The sequence below is a fragment of the Apus apus genome, chromosome 1, assembly GCF_020740795.1.
Source record: "Apus apus isolate bApuApu2 chromosome 1, bApuApu2.pri.cur, whole genome shotgun sequence".
In the NCBI taxonomy this organism is placed as follows: domain Eukaryota; kingdom Metazoa; phylum Chordata; class Aves; order Apodiformes; family Apodidae; genus Apus; species Apus apus.
The window spans coordinates 135,355,568-135,377,284 of record NC_067282.1 but is presented as its reverse complement, the minus strand read 5'-3'; the positions used below and the strand labels follow the sequence as shown (position 1 = coordinate 135,377,284).

Sequence of the window (21,717 nt, the reverse complement as noted above, 5' to 3'; positions counted from 1 at the left end):
GGCATAGTGGTATCATTCCACTTTACCTATGATCCTGTATAGGGAAAGGTGTATTACGGTTCTACCAGTGACTTTTGCCTTATATTTGTTGGGTTTTTTTCCACTCTAGCACATTCCTCCTACCCTGGAGTCTCTTACCAGATCCACCTTACTCTGCCTGTCAGCCATCGGAATGATCTCCTACGCCACTCCATGGTTCCTGGTCGCCCTCGTGCCTCTTGGGATAGCATTTTATTTCATCCAGAAATACTTCAGAGTTGCTTCCAAGTATGTATTAAAAAACTGTCCTGAAAATTTCTTCTAAAAAATTTGTACATAGCAATTGTGATGGCATGTGAGGTTATAGAAGTGTGTATAAGGGCAAAATGGCCAAGGTGTTCTGCTTTTGATCCTAAGGTATGAGTTTGGGACATACAATGGAGGATGTTTCCAGCTGACCTGACTACAGCTGGGGTATTTGGGGCAGTGACACTAGTTGCATCACTTTTGCACACTGTTGGATATAGAGTCAAATAAGCATGAAGTTTGTTAATCATCTGAGCCAGCTCACATCTGGTCAAAGCTCCTCTTTGACCTTTTGAGGGTTAGTAAAGAATGGAAAATAACTCCCTGGACTAATGTCAGTCACAGCTTTTTCTTCATATTGAGAAAAAAACCTCAACAGAAAGTAATTTCCACCATACAGCAACATTTAATATTCAGAATGGTTTGCTGGCTACAAAAAGTACATTGTTTTGGCCAAAAGAGTGCCATGATTTCTTAGAGTCATTCTTCTACTGCTAAATTAATTACATTATTTAATAAGATATCTTAATCAAGCCATTGAATTATTTTTCTTAAATTCAATCAGTCATGATTGGTTTATTTATTTATTTCATCAGCCAGATTTCTGGCTGGATTCACTCCATTTTGTGCTACTTCAAAACACCCATCCAGGTGCCTGCTGACCTGCAGGGAGGCCAAAATAAACTACCATCATTAGCAACTGTCACTTCTGGCCCTGTCTTTGCAGTATGCACGTGGTAAAGCATCAGCTGCTGTTTGGTAGCATCCTGTTAAGAGAGGCAAATCTTGTTTTTTATTTCCCTTAAATCAATGGAGCAGGAGGGCCACAAAGTAACATATCAGTCATTTAGCTTCACTTTAACCTTTAATTTTTTCATCAGCTTTCCTCAGAATTGCCAGGGAAGATTTATTAATAAGAAAACTCTAAAAATCTAAAAAACAGAATTCACAAAACAAAAATGCTTAATTCTGAAATAATTTGCTTAAATTCTCTGAGATTTTTCAGAAGCCTTGTTCTTTGCCCCCTGTGTTTCCAAAGCAATGCTGTACATGGCAGTACACCAGGTCTCAAGGTGGTTAAGGAATCAGCAGAACTGGTTTTTATTCTTAAATGGATTATGGTCTTCTGAGTGTCACCCTGCCCTGCTACACATAGCAGTGTACACAGTTTAAACTTCTTACTTAAAATATATGGGAGTGGGCAAAATCTGATGGATTAGACCCCAGGGAAATACTGGAGTTCCTCTTTGGAATTTTATATGTGAAAGTGAAGTCTCCATCTGTCTCCAAACCTGCTTTTCCTACGTGCTGTACTGATAGCCATGCCATGCAAGCTAGTGAGAAGTTAATCACCCCTGTAGGTCAGCATATACAGGTGCAATTTGCTTTGCAATTGCTGATCTTCTGCAAGTTCACAGCTACCTCATTCCTCATTCATATTATTCCCTTTCAGTTTTCTGGGAAAATCTATATCAGCAACTGCTCTTCTTTTTTCTTTTTTTTTTTTTTTTCCTTTTTGTTTGTTTGTTAATCTGTTTAAATTAAACTTTTTTAAATTGCTTGTGACACATCCAGGGTTGACTGTGTTCTTTCAATCCATGATAGCAATTAACAAATTAAATATATTTCTAGAAAAATAGTCTTGGGAAATATGGGATAAAGGAATATCTTCAGCTGGTTTTTATAACTCCCTTGCATGCAGTACTTCCCGGGCATATAAGCTTCACTAATTTTTAGAAATGCAAATATTTACAGTATTTCTAGCAGCACTTTGATTCTTTGTTGTATTTTCCATTACATCTCTCAAAAACTTGTGTGTATTTTCCATCATAAATTTGAAAGACAGCATATTCATCATCAAAACATAAGCAGCAAATTCAGTTCTGTATACTGTAACATTCAACATCATGGAGCAGTTATTTCTCCCGGCCTATCTAATACAGTGTGCAGACATACTAGGATAGTAATAAAAAGTTCAAATATCTAGTGATCTGGCCTCTCTTCTGTTTATACAACCAGCTGCTATGCCAGTGACAGAGTGTTACAGAAAGATGTATTTGTGGTTTGGAAAATGTTCCTGTTTCAGGGGGCTGGAACTTTTTAGACTTAAATATCATTGCTCCATGCAGGTCTTGAAAACACCATGGCTGAGCAATTGAGGAAATTTCTCATTCATATTATTTTTCTGTCAGTGCTTTCTCTAATTTCAGTGAAAGTGATAATGTGAACTCTACACATAGAAGATCTGCTATAGTCTGTTGTATTTTATGGTCAGCATGTCATAGTACTTACAGATACTCAAAATGATGCAAAGTTCATATGGAAAGGCATCCTTTTTGTTAGGCCAGCTGATACAGTTGCCATAAAATAGATAAACTTGCAGATACACAAACTCTGTTTTACACCTGATGTGAGAGCCACAAATAACATGCTATAAAGCTGAAAATCAGCTGTTTTGAATTGAAGTTAGTGATATTAATTGTATTAATGCATTTGAATGTTTGAGAATAAAAGGTAATTAGGTTCTGGCTAAAATGGACAAAAGGTTTTTATCCAGGAGAGATATCACAATGTCATTATGGCTGTGTAACAAATTCAAGCTTAGCTAGGACCAGAAGCTAGATTAGGGGAGGAGGCTGGGAGATGATTCAAAGGCTCCTGTAGCAAAAGAGAAATGTGATATTCCCATGTCAGTGTCTTCCTACACTAATACCATTTTGTGTGATCCTGGAAATAATATGTGCAATACATAAAGTGTGTATTCTTGTCTGTCATGCAGTAAACTTTCTACAGAAAGAAGTGTTTACATTGTAATGGCTGCTTTTTCTTTTTCATACTCCCAGGGACCTCCAGGAGCTTGATGACAGCACCCAGCTACCTTTACTCTGTCACTTCTCTGAGACAGCTGAAGGCCTTACCACCATCAGAGCATTCAGGTCTGTAAAACAAATTATTAGAGAGATGCTTGAGTTCTGTTCTGGCACATGCAGCTCGTTGTACAGTGTCTGAAGGCAATTTATTGGATTTTGTACACTTCAATTAAGCCATCTGAAAACAGTGAAGAAATGTTTGTTTTCCTATTGCTTTGCCACGTCTCTAAAGGCTTGTGCATATTTTCAGTAACACACTAATTTATCTGCATTGGTTTTGCACTGAGTTAAAACTGATTGTTTTTTAGGATACAGTAATTAAACTTTTAAGGTGCTTCGTTTGATCCTGCCTTCATTGGACAGCAGAGAGCTCTCCTTTGCCAGGCAGGCACAGGCATCACTCCTTCCGACCCCTCTGCTAAATACTACAAGCTGTGCCATCCAAGTGCCCCTAAATAATTTCTGTATTTGACCCTCTCCTCAGGCAGGGAAACATTGTTACAGCAATCTCCAACAGAAAGTCAGTATGCAGCCAGAGGGACTTGCCAAGAAAACTATGGCAGAACTTGATCTTAATAATTTAAAACCTAGCCTCATCAATCAAACCCAAAAAATAAATTCCAGAAGATTCAGAAAACTTTTCCAACTTCCCATGCATTTTTTTTTTCTCTATTACTACATGAAATATAGGCCAAAATCACCTTGTATATTCACTGCTTTATAGCTGGAATGACTCTGTCAAAGTTGTCAGTTGTCCCCCAGTGAGTGGAACTTATGCTCATTCTGTAAAACTCATTCTGTAGAATTAGAAACTGGTGTGGATCACACTTCACTGCTATTTATATATGTATTTAACCAGCTTAAGACTGCTTCATTACTTAAAGCTAGCTTTAGGACCCAGGCTACTAGTTCAGAGTGCAGCAGTAAGGGCTGCAGCAGGACAAGCAAAAGTGTTGCTGTGTTGAAGAGATGTGAGCCAGTGGTCAACAAGAATTGTAGTAACAAGCTTTATCAACTAGAATAATGTATCGAAACAGTGAGTCACAATTAAGGCCCGATGCTGGTGTATGCTGAGTGCTTCTTGAGAGGTTCAGAGTGGCCTTTCATCATATTATCTCCTGAGAAGGATGAAGGAGCTTAGCACTCCTTGGGTATCAGTCGTTCAGCTCTTTTTTACCTTACAAATGGTAATGTGGGGTTGGATGGCGGAGAGCAAAAGGACTAGGGAAGGACGAGGCACCATAACCATCTTTTACATTTTCCAGGATCTCTGGCGCTAATCAAAGCCATTTCATTTTCCTGTCTGCACTCCACTGTCTACAAAACCTGAAGTGTCCAGCATTTTTTGTCAGCAAGCTCATATTTACTAATGGACCTGTTAGTCATTCTCTGCTCTTTGAGTTCAGCATGTTCCAGGATAAAAGAGAGCAGCCCCTCATATAACTTACCACAATGTAGCACAGTTGGATCAGAGAGCAGCTTCAGTGACCTTTGCTGTTTGTCTTCTGGTGGGATAAAAGTCTAAAAGTGCCCAGAAGATGAGCTGGATGTGGCTGAAAAGATGCAGATTGAGCACGTCAGATTTTCCATTAGGAAAACAGGAGTTTTGCTGCCAGAAAGGCAGATGACCATAATTTCAGTGCATCTTTGCTCCTCCCAACATCATTACTGTTACCAGTAGTTTTGGGGAAGTTGCTTGCCATGTACAAGCTGTGCAGAGGGAAATAAAGTATCAGTGGGAAAGGGAAAAGAAAAAGAAAAGAAAAAAGAAAGAGGTTTCTGGCAGAACAGGGGTTACAGGTGCTTCACAACAGGGCCTTGAGACTTTGAAATTAAGAACTTGCCATGATAAAACAGACAATAAGCTGCTGAATGAAGTTTGGCTGGCTTATTCATGTGAGGGTATTTAACAAACAGTAGAATATGGAACAACGAAACTGTAAGTCATGCCTAAAGTACTGCAAGGCACCACAAATCTAATACACTTACACCAACAGAGATTTTCTCCTCCCTCCCCAAACTGTCCCTCCACTCTTAGGTGCTCTGACATCCTTGTACTGGTTTTTAAATGTGTGGGAGAGAGAAACAAGTGACAGTGGAGGTAACAGTGCTTGTTTTTGTAACTCAAAAGTGATCAATAGCTCTCCGTCGTTGTAGCTGTCCGAGTTGCTGAGGCAATGTGTGATTGGCTGAGAAAACAATCTACAGTCTGTTTAAGCCTTAGAGATATCACTCTTGCTGAAGACTCCTGCAGCTGGCCAAGTAACTTCTGAAATCTAGTGGCTTGTGAAAAAGAGATGGGCCATGGCAGCACTCACTTCTGAGAGGACTGGAGGGCAGCAGAAGGCACAGTCCACAGCTATAAAAGCAGATATGCCCTGGGAAGTGAAACCTGTCCCTTTCACCCTGGCATTGCAGTCTCCTTGAGGGCACAGGTTCTGATCAAAAATCTAGTCCAATTTTATTGCTTGTCAAGCAAACTTCTTCCCAGTGTACCAGCTCTGCCTGGTAAAGGGGAGCCCTAATGGCAGATACAGGTCCTTAAAAAAGAGTTTTAAACCCAAAGTTTGGTAAAGGCACAAGGGCAAAATGTTTTGGTTTAGAGCAGGAGGGAGAAGAGAGTTTAATACTTCATCCTTTTGTGTGTGAGTGTGTAATGTGTTGTGATACAACAACTTTGTTCTTGGCAGGCACGAAGCCAGATTTAAACAACGTATGCTGGAACTAACGGACACGAACAACATTGCCTACTTATTTCTGTCAGCTGCCAACAGATGGCTGGAGGTCAGAACGGTACGTTCAGTTTAGTCCCTGCCATGGTTTTGAAACCTTGGAAGCAAACAGAGACTTTGCCTGATGCAAAGAAGATAATAACGGGAATTAATCTTGGGATGAGATTATACACACTGTTCCTTAAAATAGATCAGAGATTGTTGATGTTAAACCCACAGGCTTTTTTCAGCTTTCTTGGCCAGGAGTAAGAAAATACAAGTCTCCCTCATCTTTTGCTGTTGTGATGTCTAGTGTCTGACAAGAGTGCAAGAACAAACTTTGACGCAAGTTGAAATTAGGCTTTCTCTACTACTGTGCAGCATCTGCAGAGCTGGCACAGCAGGAACTGCTTTCAAAGCAGAATGTGACTTTTAAGTAGTTTAGTCAACTGTGCCATTATTCTGCCAGGGCTGTTTTAGGCACCGTTGAGCTTCCAGGTCCTGAGGTATCTCACCAGCAACATGTTTTATCTCACAGCTGAAATTTAGAGTCCCCATTTGCAGTGCCCTTACTGCAGCTGTGGGTCCATGCTGTGTGATTTACAGTACTGTTCAATATCACAAAAGATGGCCCAATTGGACTCCAACTGAAAAATGAATGATAGTAGAGCACAACACAGCCAGTGCCAGTGAGACAGGCTCCTGGCTTTTATGGGGGCTTTCCAGGGACAGCATATGAGGAGGTTCCCAGATTTGCAAGGCAAGAAGGAGCAAGCAGAGTCCCTGTGATTTCCTTATTCATCTGACACTAAAAGAGCAGTGACTAAACAGAGCAGTGACCTGATTCTGCTAGACACAAATAGTAACAGGTATGATTAATCCTCACTTTAAAGGCTGTATGGATCCTTACCTTAATTTCCCTGGTATGCTGGCAGATCAACAAAGTTGTGCTCCATTTCGTATCGTGGCACTGATTTCCCTCATGCATGAGGCTTTCACCTTCCTACAGCATCCAAGACCAAACTGAATGTGCTTCCAAATCAAAGATAGATAAATAATACAGCAACAACCAATCCTGAAATAAGCTGTAGCAAGGCCTGCTAATGTCCCACAGTGTTAGACTTGTTTACATGCAGAATGAATTTGATCCAAGAATATGCATCACTTCATCATAGCATTAGAAATAATGTGGTCACGCCAAGGAATAGTTTATTTAGCTCTGCCTAATGGCACAGTGACAGTAATATCACTCAAAACTTTGCAGGGTTTAATAGCAACTGTGAGGTCCTGTCCCAGCTGCTGATGGAGACTTGAGACCATTGTCCTTCTACTTCCCCGTGGATGTTAAATTTGAATCTGCCATCTGCTCATCAACATTTTTTACAGACAGATGAACTAGCCCTCATTTCAAACCTCACAGGGAAAGACTTCAGGCATGATATTATCAGACAGGAGGAAAAAAATGTGTGGAAAATTCTAACCCTGTAGTCCAAGGTAAATATAATTCAGGGAGCAATGGGAAAGTGGGAATATCAGCAGTCTCATGAAACAGGCACTTTGACAACTGACAGACAACATGAGATCACATGTGGCATTCACTTCAAAATTCAGTTACACATCAAGAAGATGGATTCAAGCTCCTTCAAAGCTTGTGAGAAGTCAGATCTTTCTAATACAGCCTACCCAGCAAGTTCTGTAAAGCAAGTCATTGCCACACAGCAGAGCTGAGATCCTTCAGGTGTCTAGCACAGAGTCACTCTGAAATGCTAAGTGCTGTGGCAAGGCTAAGTAGCTCTTCTGCAGCACCACAACTACACAGCTACACTGCTTTCAGAGACCACACTACCAACACCCACCTGGTGTTTCACTGCAGGCTGCAAGTGTACAGCAGGCTTGGGGATGCCTTCACCAAGCACAGTGTCCCATTGCATGATGCAGACACTGTATGTCAGTCTGCCCACTTGTGCCCATAAAACATGTGTGTTGCCTGTATAACTTCTACCAAAATTCTTCTTGGACTTTATGAAGTCACTGATACTTCTCTTTTTTGAGGAGGCAACCCCATGTCTGAGAAGACCTGAAAGAGAGAGGAGAGAGTGGAATTAGTTTGTCTTAGTGGTTGGAGTTAGGGATATCAATATTATTCTTATGTTTTTCTTGGTTTGTTTTGGTTTGGGGTTTTTTTTTATGTGCTGGTTAGATTTTTTGATACTTGCTCTTCCTGGGACGGCCACAAAAAAATACCTTAACCCAACTGCATTTGCAGAAAATACTGGTCTATTTCACTTGTGTTCAGTGAGCTCCTTTAGAGTATTTCAGGTTGGGCACCAAAGCCCTTGCCCTTTTGCAGGAAAAACAACGCAGAACTGAGGACTACACGTCATGATACAAATAATCCTTAGTAAAGAAAACGTGCTTTGTATCTGAAAAAAATTTCTTTTTGCTGCATTTGGACCTCAAGCATCATGGTCCAACCTTTCCAGGTAGGAACATGGTTTAAATGCGATGGCCCAGCACCTTGTCAAGCTGAGTCTTAAAAGTGTCCAGTGTTGGGGAATCCACCACTTCCCAGGGGAGAATATTCCATAGTCTGACTGCTAAAATACCACAAGACACAAATTTTAATGTTGTCTAGAACCTTTCTCTCCCTTTCTCATTCCAGGATTACCTTGGTGCTTGCATAGTTCTGACTGCAGCTGTCACTTCCATCACCGAAGGGCCTAACTCAGGGTTTGTGGGGCTGGGTCTCCTGTACGCTCTGACGGTAGGTACCAAGGCCAAGCATAAGAACTTTCAGACCAACATATTCATTTTATACTATTTAAAAAAAAATATGTATACGTGGTTATCTTCCGGCTTTCTTAATCCTGCAAAAAATGATCTTGCAGTTAATGGATTCGAGCCAAAGTTGAAAGAGTTCAGGGCAACTTGAGACTTGCTTCAGGCTTTAGCAGCCAATTAAAAAACCACGACCATTCCCAGGCCCTGCGTGCTCCCAGGCAGAGCACGAAAATTAAAAATGCATAAGAGGACCTGCTGTGCTTTCTGTTTCGCACAACACAGTGTTGGTTCAGCCTGTATGTGGCAAAACCTGCCAGAAGATACTATCCCACAGGCTGTCATAACCTGGATAATGTTTAACCAAAGACCAAATAAAATAATGGTTGAAGAACCAGACATGCTAGTTCTACCTGTGAGAGGAAACTACTCAGATGCTTAATATTTGTCCAGGAAATTCTAAATGGATCTGTGGACTGGGACCCTTGGGGCCAGTAGGCATGGTTCATCATGACAGGTAGCAGTAGGAAAGTGGAGGAGATGGGGTTAGGGATTAAGAGATCTTGGTGGGACGCTAGCTGATCTATTTTAACTCCGTCATTAGCACTGAGCTGTTTGAGCTGATTCATGGAGAAGGAACAGTGTTTTAGTCTAGTAGGTTGTAAGAGGCAGAGAGTGCATCATGAGCATAGAGTCAGTACCAACACCAGGGAGAACACAAATGCTGCTGAATTAACCATGAGAGAGGGGACAAAGGCAGGATGGGGATAACGGCAGGAAGAATTTTTTAAATCATGGCTGGCATGGCAAAACTCTGGCTGCTTTATGGCGCTGGTATGAGGGAGGGGTATGGGAATGGGTCTAATGCTGAAGATTTGGCTTTGCATGTAAATGATGGAAAACTCAAGGTTCTCAGCAGCTGCCTTAGGTGGCCTTAAATCCCCTTCATACCACTGTTGCAGCAGTGTGAGAATGTGCCATCAGCTGAGAATCAGTCCCAGTGCTTCAACTTCACTCTGAAAACATTCCTGGTAATCCTGCTTCATTAGCAGACATCTAGAAGCACCAAGATGTCTGCATCATCTTTGGCTTCTTTCTATTTAGTCTGTATTTGCAAACAGATCATTAGTGTAAATTGGCCATGTGCTGAAGTCTGGCATAGCAGAGGAAAAAATGCTGTAGTCACCAAGTGATTACCCCTCTCTCTCTTGCCCCACAATAACACAGGTGAAACTTTGAATGGAGTTGGATCCTTACCTATATCCCCTGACATAGTTTTTTATATCCTTTTTCTTTGGAGCTAACAGAGGGCTGATGTTTGGCCCTGAATGAGAGCAAATTGTTTGTACCAACATTGTGCTTACAGTAGAAATCCATTAGCTTATCCTCTCCCCTTGTATAAACACTGCCAACTTCCTTGCACAACTGTGATAAAGGTTGAAATAATGGGTAGAGCTTTTCAGATGCCAGGCTCTGTTATCAAGTCTGCAAGATCTATGATTGCAGCCTGCTACTGCACAAGCAGCCATCCTGCAGAGTGTTTAACTTATCTGCAAACCATTTCTGTAACTTCCTGACTCAAAAGCCGGACACAGAATGAGTGGGTTTCTGAGTTAGCCAAGAAAATACTTCACACTACCCCCTAGAATAACTCTATCTTAAGAATAAAGCAAACAACTAAATTCTCTAAACTGACAACAAATATTACTGCTGAATCACAGTGAAAATTATTTACTGTGTGCTTATTGCATCAGTAATAGGTAAGTGGAAAAGAAGTGGAGCTTGGTGATTTATTCAGAATAAACCTTTCATTTTGCAGATTCAGCAGCCTCCACAAATAAATGTCAACATCTTTATCTGAGTATGTTTGTATATAGGATGTTCACTGTCTAAGTTAAGTTTCTAAACCTTTATTCAGGAATGTAAAGTATCTCAGTTTTTAAAGGTGCTGGGCAATCAACTATCCCTAATAAGATCAGGTTTTCTTTTTTATATTAGCACCTAAAACAGACTTAGGAATGTTTAGGAAATGTTTAGGAATTTGCTTTACAATTTTCAGCCTTAAATAGTCAGTCCTGACTACAGGTCAGTTTCTCTAAGCTCCTGCGTATTGTTACACAACTAATTATCAAATATTATCCACTGCAAGTAATAATCTTTACTATAGGTCAAAGCCTTTTGATTACAAATGGGAATAAGACCCAAGAAGAACATACCATTGAGCCCATAATTCATTTTTTCTCGTATATTTCTATGCTAAGAAATCTCACATTTTTCACAGAGATAAATGAATTGTCTAAATATGCACAGAAGGCAACAGCGATGAAACATCCATCAAATCTTTTCAATATAGTTGCAAATAGTAAACTTTCTTAATCTTTAGTTCCAGTCTTTGAAAGATTATAAAGTAAAATATTTCCTAACAGTGCTTCCTATTTTCATTTTTCTGTTTGTGTGTGTTTAAAGAAGGTGCCTTTCAGTATTGATGACTAGAGGCTGAGAATAAGAGATTCCCTTAATCAGTCACATCTTCAGACTGTAGTTACAGCCTTTCCATAGTTCTTCAAAAAACAAGGATGAGAATACCAGGTACTACATTACTATGTCAGAGTTGTTTCTGTCAGAGTATGACTGGCTTATTACATATTTGGTGCTGTTGCACTGAGTCTAGAACTATTGTAACATCAGTGAGAGACCCACTGTGCTGAGTCAGGCCAGAGACTTTTACAAATTTGTCCAACCTTTATTTGCAAACAGGTAGATGAAGAGACAGGAGGCTGAACCTTGTCCTTGTTTTTATTTTGTGATGCAGATAACCAACTATTTGAACTGGGTGGTGAGGAATCTGGCTGATCTGGAGGTGCAGATGGGTGCAGTAAAAAAAGTGCACAGCTTCCTGAACATGGAGTCGGAGAACTATGATGGCTACTTGGGTATTGTACTCTAATCTTCTTGGGTTTTAATGTGGAAAGATGAAAGCACAGCAGATTGGGTCATGCCAAATGTATTTGCCTCTTTGGCCAAAGCTTGTTCTCATTGACATGCAAGAACTCTCACTGATCTAAATGAGGAGGATAGCCAAAGCAGCTATGAGATAAGTAGGCCATACTACTCAACATAAAAAAACCCTACCAAATGCCAGGGAAACAGAGCATGGCCCTGTAGTACAATCGGAAAGTATTGGCCCACAGTTACAGATGGGATGAGCAAAACATCCACCTAGCTATTCAGAAAACAAAAATATGGAATAAACCAAAAAGTTAGGAATGCACTAGAAGTCACATGCTTTGCAAGTAGATGGGGTCTGCAGGGCAGGGGCATGTCGGCAGTCAGACCTCAGCAGCTCTTCCCTGAACTGCACATTGCTGCTTGTATATCTTTCAAATTGGTTTTCATTGGTATTCTAGAAAGGCTTGAAGTGCAAGGCCAAAATGCTTGCAGATCAGCAGACTTCCCTGGAAAGCCAAGCCTATTAGGCTGGAGACAACACCTACTTGTGTATTTGCAAATCAGAATGAAATATGAGCTGTGATAATGTCAACAGCTCATGTTGTATGACAGTAACAACATCCCTCCTTGCACTGCCCTTCCTGTGCTGGTTACTGACCAAAGAACTTGTTAACGCTGCACTGACACTACATTCTTCTCTGCTCATTTGGCTTCTCCCCATTTCATTGCCAAGAGCATCTGCCCTCTCATCTTATGTGTCAAGATCTGGAAGCTAAGAGCTAACGTGCCCACCAGGCAGTTCCCAGCTCCCCTTTGACAGGGAACTGGGACTCCATTTCTCGAGTGGCTTCAGGAAGGTGCCCATGCAGGAGAGAGGGGAAAGGGGAATGTCATAAAAAGTGACCCTCTGACAACATTTGTTGTATTTTGTTTTACTCTTAACTATTTCAGATCCCTCTCAAGTCCCAAAAGACTGGCCCCAAGAAGGGGAAATCAAGATTGAAAATTTATGCGTTCGATATGAAAACAACCTAAAGCCTGTTCTTAAGCATGTTAAGGCATATATCAAACCAGGACAAAAGGTACTGTGTCAAGCAATTGCCTACCATCCTTATTCTGGAGCAGATGCTTCATTTGTGTGTTTCCTTTTCTAAAGTGGCAGAAGAGCAAGAGTATCAACAGTTTGCAGTGACAGCAATGGTCCTCTCTGAGGTCCCTGGGCATGAGTCAAGAAACTTACACCGATGACATCTTTATTCTTGTCTAGGATCGGTTTTCCATCTGAGAGTCCCATGTCTTTCCAAGTCTATACCCTTCACATAGAGTGAGTCTAGGTGGCCAGATGAGGTTAGATGTTAGAGGTTAGATGAACACCAGACTGAAACAGAGTAAAAATGCAAGAATATTTCACATTACAACATACAGTGTCATTGGAGTCCAGGTCAAAATGCTGAAGTTTCAAAAATGTTCCAGGGAAAAGCCCTCAGCATCATGAGGGCCAGAGAGGAGAAGTGTGCTTTCCATGTCCTTTTGTTTTTTCCCTGGTGCCTGCCATCATCCATTGAGAAGGACATTTCTACTCACCAGCAGGGCAATCCAGTCCAGCTGTCCCAGAAGGACTGCAAGTCTGACCTACAGCTTGGCTCCATAAGTAACATCTTGCTTTCTTTTGCAGGTTGGGATCTGTGGTCGCACTGGCAGTGGCAAGTCATCCCTGTCTTTGGCATTCTTCAGGATGGTGGACATATTTGATGGTTAGTTTTCACTAGGTATTTTGTCAGTCCTGACCTGCTTCCCCCTTATTTCTTCAGAAGAAGCAAGGAGACTTTTTTGATAGTTTATATTCTGACTCAGAAGATACTTGATTAGAATGGGGCTTGTTACGCCTGATCCTTCAAAGTGTTCCGTTGTGAGTAGCACTTGGTTCTTCCAGGAAATGTTGCACACTTCTAATTTTTTTTTTAAATTTTCTTTTGTGTATTCTCTGACAGAACAATATGTCTTTTTTGAGATAGGAGGAAAAAATAAGCAATGCTCTGGAGCCTCTAAATTTCTCCTTAAAGAATAGCTGCATTAACTTACGATAGCTGTCAAAATATGAACAGAATAGAAACTGGAACTCAACAAGCTCATTCCCTTGATTCATTTATTTATTTATTTATTTATTTAATTGTGGTTTCCCACAACTACAGCAGAAACTGCCTAAAGGTTTTGGAAACATTTTTCTGTTTTCACTCCTGCAGCATTTCACTCTCCCATCTAATAGGCATGGACTGATATGCAGCAATAGGCACCCTGGCATCTATAATACGTATACACGTGTACTGTTGTGGGAGCATGGGAACTTACTGGGAAGTCATCTTTTTGTTTCAAACATTTCCATATTTCTAATTTAGCCACTCCATGTGGAGCATTTTCTAGGGAAACCCCAGTAGGATGTGGGGGGATAAGTAAATCTAATGCAGCTAATACTTGCTTATGTTGTGGTTCTGTGCCTATAAGTATCTATATGTATCTATGGCAACAGGTTTCTGATCAATGACTGGGGTTCCTGGATATATAAAAAATGCAAGCAAGTAATAATAATGTTTATGGCCAGTTTCAAGTTTCCTTCTACTTTAGTCTTCCTTCTGTATCTTTTCTTTCGCTTTTTCTTCTGTATCCCTGATTTTTCCCAATGGGAATGCCTAAGTCTTTTCTGCTCAAGCTCCATTTATCCTTTGTGCACATCCCTCTCTCTTTCAGCTAGATCCATATTTGGTCCCTATGCAGGTCCACTTCTGGGTGGAGTCCTGGCTTTAAACAAAAGTTACATAATAAGATTTTGAGTAATTTTACTAGACCCAAGATTTCATTCATGTTGTCCATCTTATGTCTCTGCTATTTGTTTAAATTTGTTCCTCTAGCTTCTTTGTTCTTTAGCATTTCTCTTTTCTTGCCCCCCATTCAAACTACTTCTCATTTCTCTTGGCTTCCTTGGCTGCCCCTCATTATTTTCCTCATTTCTGAATTCCTCTCTAATTTACTTTTTCCCTTAGGTCTCCTCATCTGCTATTTTCCGTGAGCACCCTTGCTTCTATCAAAAATGAACTCCCCTATTCCCATCACATGCCATAGTAATTTTTCTCTCATTAGTCCACCTCGTCTTTTGATAAACCTCTCTCATGTCCTCATTTTTTAAGAAAAGGAGTTGCTTAACTTTATGCAACCACTGATATCTCATGCTGAAGTCCTATCACCTGAAGTCTGAAATCAATTGGACTTTGCACCCTACAGATGAAGTCTTGATTCCTCTGACAATCTAATAAAAGCATAAGACTCTTAATAGTCCATTTGGGTGGGAATTAAGTCTTTCATTAGAATAGGGCCACAGAGAGTAACCCACAAAATGTTGTATCATGACAATTGGGAATGATGGAAAAGGCGTACATGCACAGCTTTGAATACCCATGTATTTGCCTGTTCATAGTTAGGTTCTCACTTTTGGGAGAGAGAACTGATGAACTTAGTGTTAGATACTTCCTAGGGAGAAGTGAAGGTTCTCAGTGAAGTAATCCACAGGGAAACTGCAGAAGTGAGCCTGATGAAAATACCCCTTAGTGTATCCTCATTCAATTTGCCTTTACCCATCCCTTCCCCATAAACTGGAGGAAGTTTCTGCATCCAGGGAAAGTTCCTGGCTTTTGTTTGAGGATTCAAGGGAAGAGATTCCTTCTGTCCTTCTCACCCTCTTCTACTTACAGACAGCTGACCTGATTCTCTTGTATTTTCCCCCCATCATCCTTGCCTGAAAATCAGCAGTCAGCACATCATAAATCAGATTTTTAAATGAGATCCATATGCTCATTGACCTGAAGTAGTGACTAGAAGAGGAAAAATCCTCTTACTTTACCAAGTATCACAGCTGTTGCAGCAACATCTTCTAGGGCAATGAACTACTAGGTTAAGGAGTGATTTATGTGACTGCTTCCAGTAATCTTATGCTATCAGAACAGTATGTGGTTAATCCACAACCAAATACTCAAATGACACTGCCTTGGAGTAGGACAGCAGGGTAGTTTTTGTTTTTCTGCTCTGCATCTGGTTAAAAGGTTAATGCTACCCCATCCCTTCTAGAGTATGAAGGATAGTTTTGGGTCCTGATGTATGGATTGCAGATACATACACCATCTCAAGTTAAGTATCTTCTGCAACACTTAAAGTCAAGGGGAACAGAGAAAGGCCCAGGACGTGGGTAGTTACAGAAGTTGCCCTTGTTCTCGCTATGTTTGGCTGTAAAGCTCAGGTTGCCCCATAATAAATTATCCTCCTGGTGCTGTCATCAATCACATAGCATGGAAGCCATGGATTTATTTCCTTTAAGGGAAGGTGAGAGGGAAAAAAAAAAAAAAGGAAAGAGAGCACGCCAACAGTGCCACTAGGTTTGCATTACTACATACACTCACCTTCCCCATGTTTATGTGACAGTGCTGAGAGATCGCAGAGACACACACATTGTCACCCTCTGAGGTCCAGACCAGACTAGCAGTTCTATCTTTCTGTCTGCTACTTGCAAGGTCATATGCTTTGTGAGACTCCCTCACATGTCTTCTGCATGTTGTTTCAAACAGGGAGGATAGTGATTGATGGAATAGACATCAGCAAATTGCCTCTTCATACTCTCCGATCCCGACTCTCCATTATTCTCCAGGATCCAATATTGTTTAGTGGCTCAATCCGGTAGGTGAATGCCATCAGGGGGTGACAAGCAGCATTGCATGGCGTGTTTGTGGTGGGTGCTGTGGAACAGAAAGGGGTGGAAAAGAGAAGGATCTTTCCTAGTTCAGTCCAATCTATCTACACAGTCCGTCCAACAGAAGTCAAGTCACATAATGTCAAAATGTTCCTTTGCAGAAGACCTGAATGAACTGTAATTGCAGTAACAAGACCTGTTACGGCTTTCTTTGCAGCTTTAATTTGGATCCAGAATGCAAGTGCACTGATGATAGACTCTGGGAAGCTTTGGAGATTGCTCAGCTGAAGAACATGGTCAAGTCATTGCCAGGAGGCCTCGGTATGTCTAAACCAAGTCTCTGGGAACATAGACCAATAATGAAATAATGCATTAATGTAAACAGATACATGTGATCTGTCACTGAACCCTCATGCAGGAGTTGACAGGCAGCTAATTAATATTCTGTCTCTGTGCTAGAGACAATATTCTTACTAAAAAGCTGAAGAGTAGACTGGTTTTCCATTCATTCAGAAAAATCCTGAAGCACCTCAGCATCATAGTGGGGGGAATAGTCAGCAAAGAGTTAAAAAAGAGCAGTTTTACCTCCCTCCTTCAGCAGAATCTCGCTCTGCCAGCAGAGCTGTAGCTCTTGTCTAGAACACTGACAGGGCATTTTCCTTTATCATTTTGGATCTGGCTCATGAAGGAAACTTGCATATTTCCTTCCATATTAAGTGTATTTCATATTACTAAGATATTATCCTGCAGCATGCCAGATTTGCTAACTATTTGTGCCAACTATTTGCTTTATGATATATTGCTCCTTTCCCAAGAGGCTGTGCTCACTTTTTTGGTATCACTCCATTCCACAGTGTTCAGTCAAGATTATGCTTATTGGCTTTTACATGGATTTTGTTTGATTCTGGAATAATGCACAAAGAGAGCTTTGATGGTGCCCACTCAAAATCACTGGGTCCTGACAATATGAACGTACAACATTTGAGTGTTGCAACTCTCAGAGTAACTGGTTTTATTACAGATGCAATGGTCACAGAAGGAGGAGAGAACTTCAGTGTAGGGCAAAGGCAGCTCTTCTGTCTGGCCCGAGCCTTTGTCCGCAAGAGCAGCATTCTCATCATGGATGAAGCCACAGCATCCATTGACATGGCCACAGTGAGTATAGCCATTAGCACCATCGATGGATGGACTTACTAGAAGAGGAGGCATCCATGAGACCTCTTTAGCAGAGAAAAAACAGTATTTTTTTCCTTTCCTCTTTTGTTTAGTTTCAGCTGTTTCTTTTGAAGTGTTTTGGAGTTTGATGCCTATAGTGAGGGGAGAAAAGGATGAAATGTAGAAGTTCCCTGCTTTCACCCATGTGGCATTTCATTACTGAGAATGTGGGGTGCAGATCAGAAATAGTATGGAATATGATCCTCTCTCTCTTATGTGCTGGAAGACACATTAATTACAATGTAAAAGGACAAAATAACTGAGTTAAGCCTTCTCCTTTGATAGGAAAACATTTTGCAGAAAGTTGTGATGACTGCCTTTGCAGACCGCACAGTTGTAACAATAGCGGTAAGTACTGATGCCAACAAATACTCTCTTTCCTCATTCCTCAGGCTGTAAATCTTGCCTTTCACCACTTAAACATCACTACCTAAAAGTAAAAACACCACAAAATAAAACTCAAACACAAGGCCAGAGTATTCCCAGACACTAGATGTCAAGACATATGCTATCAACCTGAAATTTTTTGCAGCAAATGCTATCTTGCAAGAGGGCCAAACTAAAACATGTAGATCTGAAGAAGGACTTCGGAGGCAAGTTCAACATCTACACTGTCTCCAAGAAAATTTGCAGTGATTCTCACTAAAAAATTAAAACTGAATTGCAAGTTGCATCAAAATCTAGATTTGAGTTTTACCTCTGAAGTCTACGCATATATAGGATCTACAATCATGGCATGAATTTCTTTATAAAAGGAGCTGAGATTTCTAAAGGTTATTGGTGTGGTATCTCAGGTTGGGTTATCTTTTCTTTCATAATAAAAAATGTGGTTTATGATAAAGGTTTTTAAAATTGGAATCCATGGGAATTGCTTAAGAATTAGTATCTGTCCAACTAATAGCTTATGATATTTTTTTCCTGTTTTCCTGCCATCTCTAGAGCCCAAAAGCTCCATATATCTGTGCAGGTATGCACGTGTATGCGCGCACGTATACAGGCACACACGCTTACACCCAGGCACAGTGTTCCACCTTATGACAGCAGGCTTACTCAACAAACAGATGTTTTATCCATGAGAGAAATATGTGTTTGAACAGCTGTTTCATTTGCTTTTTATGGAACCTAGTCCTGCGGTTAGAGATTAGAGTTACGTCTCCTGGACTCTGGTTTCAAGTCTGTCAGTGACTAGTTTGTGTCAGGCACACCACTTAACCTAGCTCATTTACAATACACTTTAAGGTTCTTAGATGTGTAAATGCTGAAGATGTAGCAATAAGCACATTCTCCTTCAGTTGCCTGCCATTCAAATTTTATTTGCCATTCAAATCATCCTTCTGACTGGAATCTCAATTTTCTTTTGCTTTGCCTTTCTAAAGTTGGTTTCTAGAGCAAAATAATACACATTAATATTTAACTTTCCTCCCAGAGTTGGCTTCACTTCCTTCCTGTCTTCATTCATGGCTGATCCTTCCTTCACCCACCTCTTTTTCTTTTCTTTTTTCCAGCATCGCGTGTCTCACATCCTGGATGCCAATCTTGTCCTAGTCCTTTCTGAGGGTTTTCTAGTTGAATGTGACACTGCTTCAAACTTACTCCTCAAAGAGGATGGCCTGTTCACCACTTTGGTGAAGACTCACAAGTAGACTCTCTCAGTCCACACTGTTCACCAGACTTCTGGCTCTTTGGTAGTTATTTTTACCTCTTCAGTTTCCTTTCATTCTGCTTCCTTTCTACTGCATGATTTCTGAGATGACAGTGCAAAAAGATGTTTCTTGTGTCATTCCTGGGTTTGTTTAATTTCATTACTATATACGCTAATCATATTTAACTAAAACTTAGGTAGCTAATATGGAATCTGTGGTGTCAAAGGAATCCACCCCATGAAGTTATCCCTGACCTTCAGCCTGTGTAGTATCATGCTTTAAGAGTTCATTCTGTCTATACGTGACTGGCTGCATTCATACAGCACTGCAGTCAAACTCAGTTTTATGCCTGCTGCCTGAAGGGTGAAGCTATTGCCGGAGCACACACAGATTTAATCTCAAAGGGAGCTAACTGATGTACAGAAGACAGCCCAGGAGTGCCCTAAGATAGGTGCAGAGCAGACAGGTAGGGTACAGAGACCAAGGAGTGTAACAGGATGCTAAGCCACCTAAGAACACAGAACATACATGTTATAGATGTATATAATGAATAACATAGATGTTATTCACCCATATTTCCTAAAGGGGAAGATGTATTTCAGTGATGCTGCAGGATTTATCCCAACAGCTGTGCTGTCCATAATGACAATTAGCTGACCAAAAGTGAAGTGCGTGCATAAATATTTTCAGACTTGGTGCCAGAAGCTATAAAGTAATTGGAGATCTCTTCAGATTAAAGATGTAGTACAAGGGCCTACTCCAAACACCACTGTAAACAAGGATAGCCTTTCACCAACTTGGCATGCCTTCCTTTAGGCCCAGTAATGAACTGCAGTGAGAATTATCATAATGAGAACTTCTGTGTTATTTTCTTTCCCGCAGCATCGGGTTCACACCATCCTAACTGCAGACCTGGTCATTGTCATGAAACGAGGGAACATTTTAGAATATGATACGCCTGAGAACCTGCTTTCTCAAGAAGATGGCATCTTCGCTTCATTTGTCCGGGCTGACATGTGAAGAATCGCATGATGCATTCTAATTACTTGTTTTTCAACAAATGAAATGCAAATATTTTCTATTCAATGTAACATCACTTTTATGGGTTTTTTTTTTAGAGCATCTTTCCTCACACTTCCATCTTCCAAAATAATAAAAGCTATTGCAATACATGTATGCCTCAAACCAATAAAAATATCACTTCATTCAAAAGCTATTAAACTTCACACACACACAAATGCACGTGTAGAGGCGGACGTGTTTATTTCCTGGGAATTTGGCATTTTCCTTAGATTTTTAGGTACTTTATTTTCTTTTATAGAGGGCAAAAGAATGCACTGCTGATATAAACTGCATGTGCGATGCTGGAACTGGCAACTGAATCGTGCAGTTTGTCAAGGAAACAAGAGGTCCCCAGAAGGATTGTGTCTCCAGGGGGGAAAATGAAAAAAAAACAACCAACAAATCCAAACCCATAACAGTAAGGAAAATCTGCTGCATTCCACAGGGATAAACTTTGCTCTACAAGTTGTAGTGGAGGAGCAATGAATGAGGGAAAGGAATTTAATCAGAAATAAGGAAATTCTTCCTGTCCTTCACTTTAGTTTGCACACTATAGTTGCCACAGTACTATTTTTCAGTGCAACGGTGGCTTATTCCAACAGTCAGTTCCTAGATCCATGTATGTTCTGCATACTTTCTTCAGTCAAGCCATGCCAATCTTCCTATAATTATGAATGCTTTGATAGGCTTATAGAGGAAATTTTGTACAGGATCTTAAGACTTTATATTAAAATTAATCTGAATTTATAAACTTGATATTAGCCAATCTTTTAAACATGTCCATTAAAATGTTCTACTTAAAATGGCACATAATTAGCCCACCACTCATTGTTTTGTATGTATTTAATCCTTCACATTATTGATGTATCTCAAAATCAGACCTAGTCCAAGAGGGTATGATTTTTGAATTATTTCTGTTTCTTCAAGAATTTAGGTGAATTTATACACATATTTACATCATACAGCTTTGAAAAGGTTGCCTGTGCTTGACTAGTGCATATAGCAGGTTCCGAACCATGACAACTGCACAGCAGGCACTAAACCAGAAAGAGTTTCACAGACACTTTCAAAGACAGAGCTCAAGACACCAGCTTTGCCAGTAATATTCAATGTGGTTCTTATTAATCTGTAATGAAAAGAACATACAACACAGTACTTGACCAAAAACACCACAACAAACAAAAAAGCAAAAAGCTACAAATTTTGATGTTGGAGGATTTAAAATTTGGTTTACATTTAGTCTATTGGTGTAAAAATTATACAGTGGTTTGTTTTTTTTTTTTCTTTTTCCTATCTTATCCATTGGAAATAGAAGCTGTGTGACACAATTAAACTAAAACCAGAATTTTATTAACAATTTATGAGGGGAAGTACTTCTGTGATTTCCCTGTCTACTGCTGTGAAAGGCTCTTTTCTGATTTAATTCCTTGTGCTGAACTTTTGTCATACAAAGAAAATTTAAAAAAATAAAG

General features: G+C 40.3%; 1 protein-coding gene and 1 long non-coding RNA gene across 11 annotated transcripts in view; one reads left to right on the top strand and one right to left on the bottom strand.

The window, feature by feature from the left end:
* Window positions 1-20,355, top strand: part of ABCC9 (ATP binding cassette subfamily C member 9) — a 76,373-nt gene extending 56,018 nt beyond the window's left edge. For 8 of the 10 annotated variants that reach the window (XM_051607889.1, XM_051629377.1, XM_051612165.1 and 5 more), the window contains 12 exons: window positions 110-267; window positions 3,129-3,221; window positions 5,846-5,948; window positions 8,529-8,630; window positions 11,457-11,577; window positions 12,545-12,675; window positions 13,269-13,347; window positions 16,204-16,312; window positions 16,543-16,646; window positions 17,347-17,480; window positions 17,826-17,888; window positions 20,066-20,355. In XM_051607889.1, coding sequence (XP_051463849.1) covers window positions 110-267; window positions 3,129-3,221; window positions 5,846-5,948; window positions 8,529-8,630; window positions 11,457-11,577; window positions 12,545-12,675; window positions 13,269-13,347; window positions 16,204-16,312; window positions 16,543-16,646; window positions 17,347-17,480; window positions 17,826-17,888; window positions 20,066-20,203 — 1,335 coding nt within the window. In that variant the 3' untranslated portion in view covers window positions 20,204-20,355. Of the gene's footprint in view, window positions 1-109; window positions 268-3,128; window positions 3,222-5,845; window positions 5,949-8,528; window positions 8,631-11,456; window positions 11,578-12,544; window positions 12,676-13,268; window positions 13,348-16,203; window positions 16,313-16,542; window positions 16,647-17,346; window positions 17,481-17,825; window positions 17,889-19,045; window positions 19,226-20,065 lie in introns of all 10 variants that reach the window. The other 2 variants (XM_051610448.1, XM_051620849.1) reach the window with 1 other exon arrangement.
* Window positions 672-7,939, bottom strand: LOC127383322 (uncharacterized). The gene is made up of 4 exons (XR_007889216.1): window positions 7,723-7,939; window positions 6,777-6,898; window positions 4,604-4,708; window positions 672-3,223 (listed from the first exon to the last, which is right to left on the bottom strand). It is a non-coding gene; the product is annotated as an uncharacterized LOC127383322 (long non-coding RNA).
* Window positions 20,356-21,717: the final 1,362 nt, after the last annotated feature.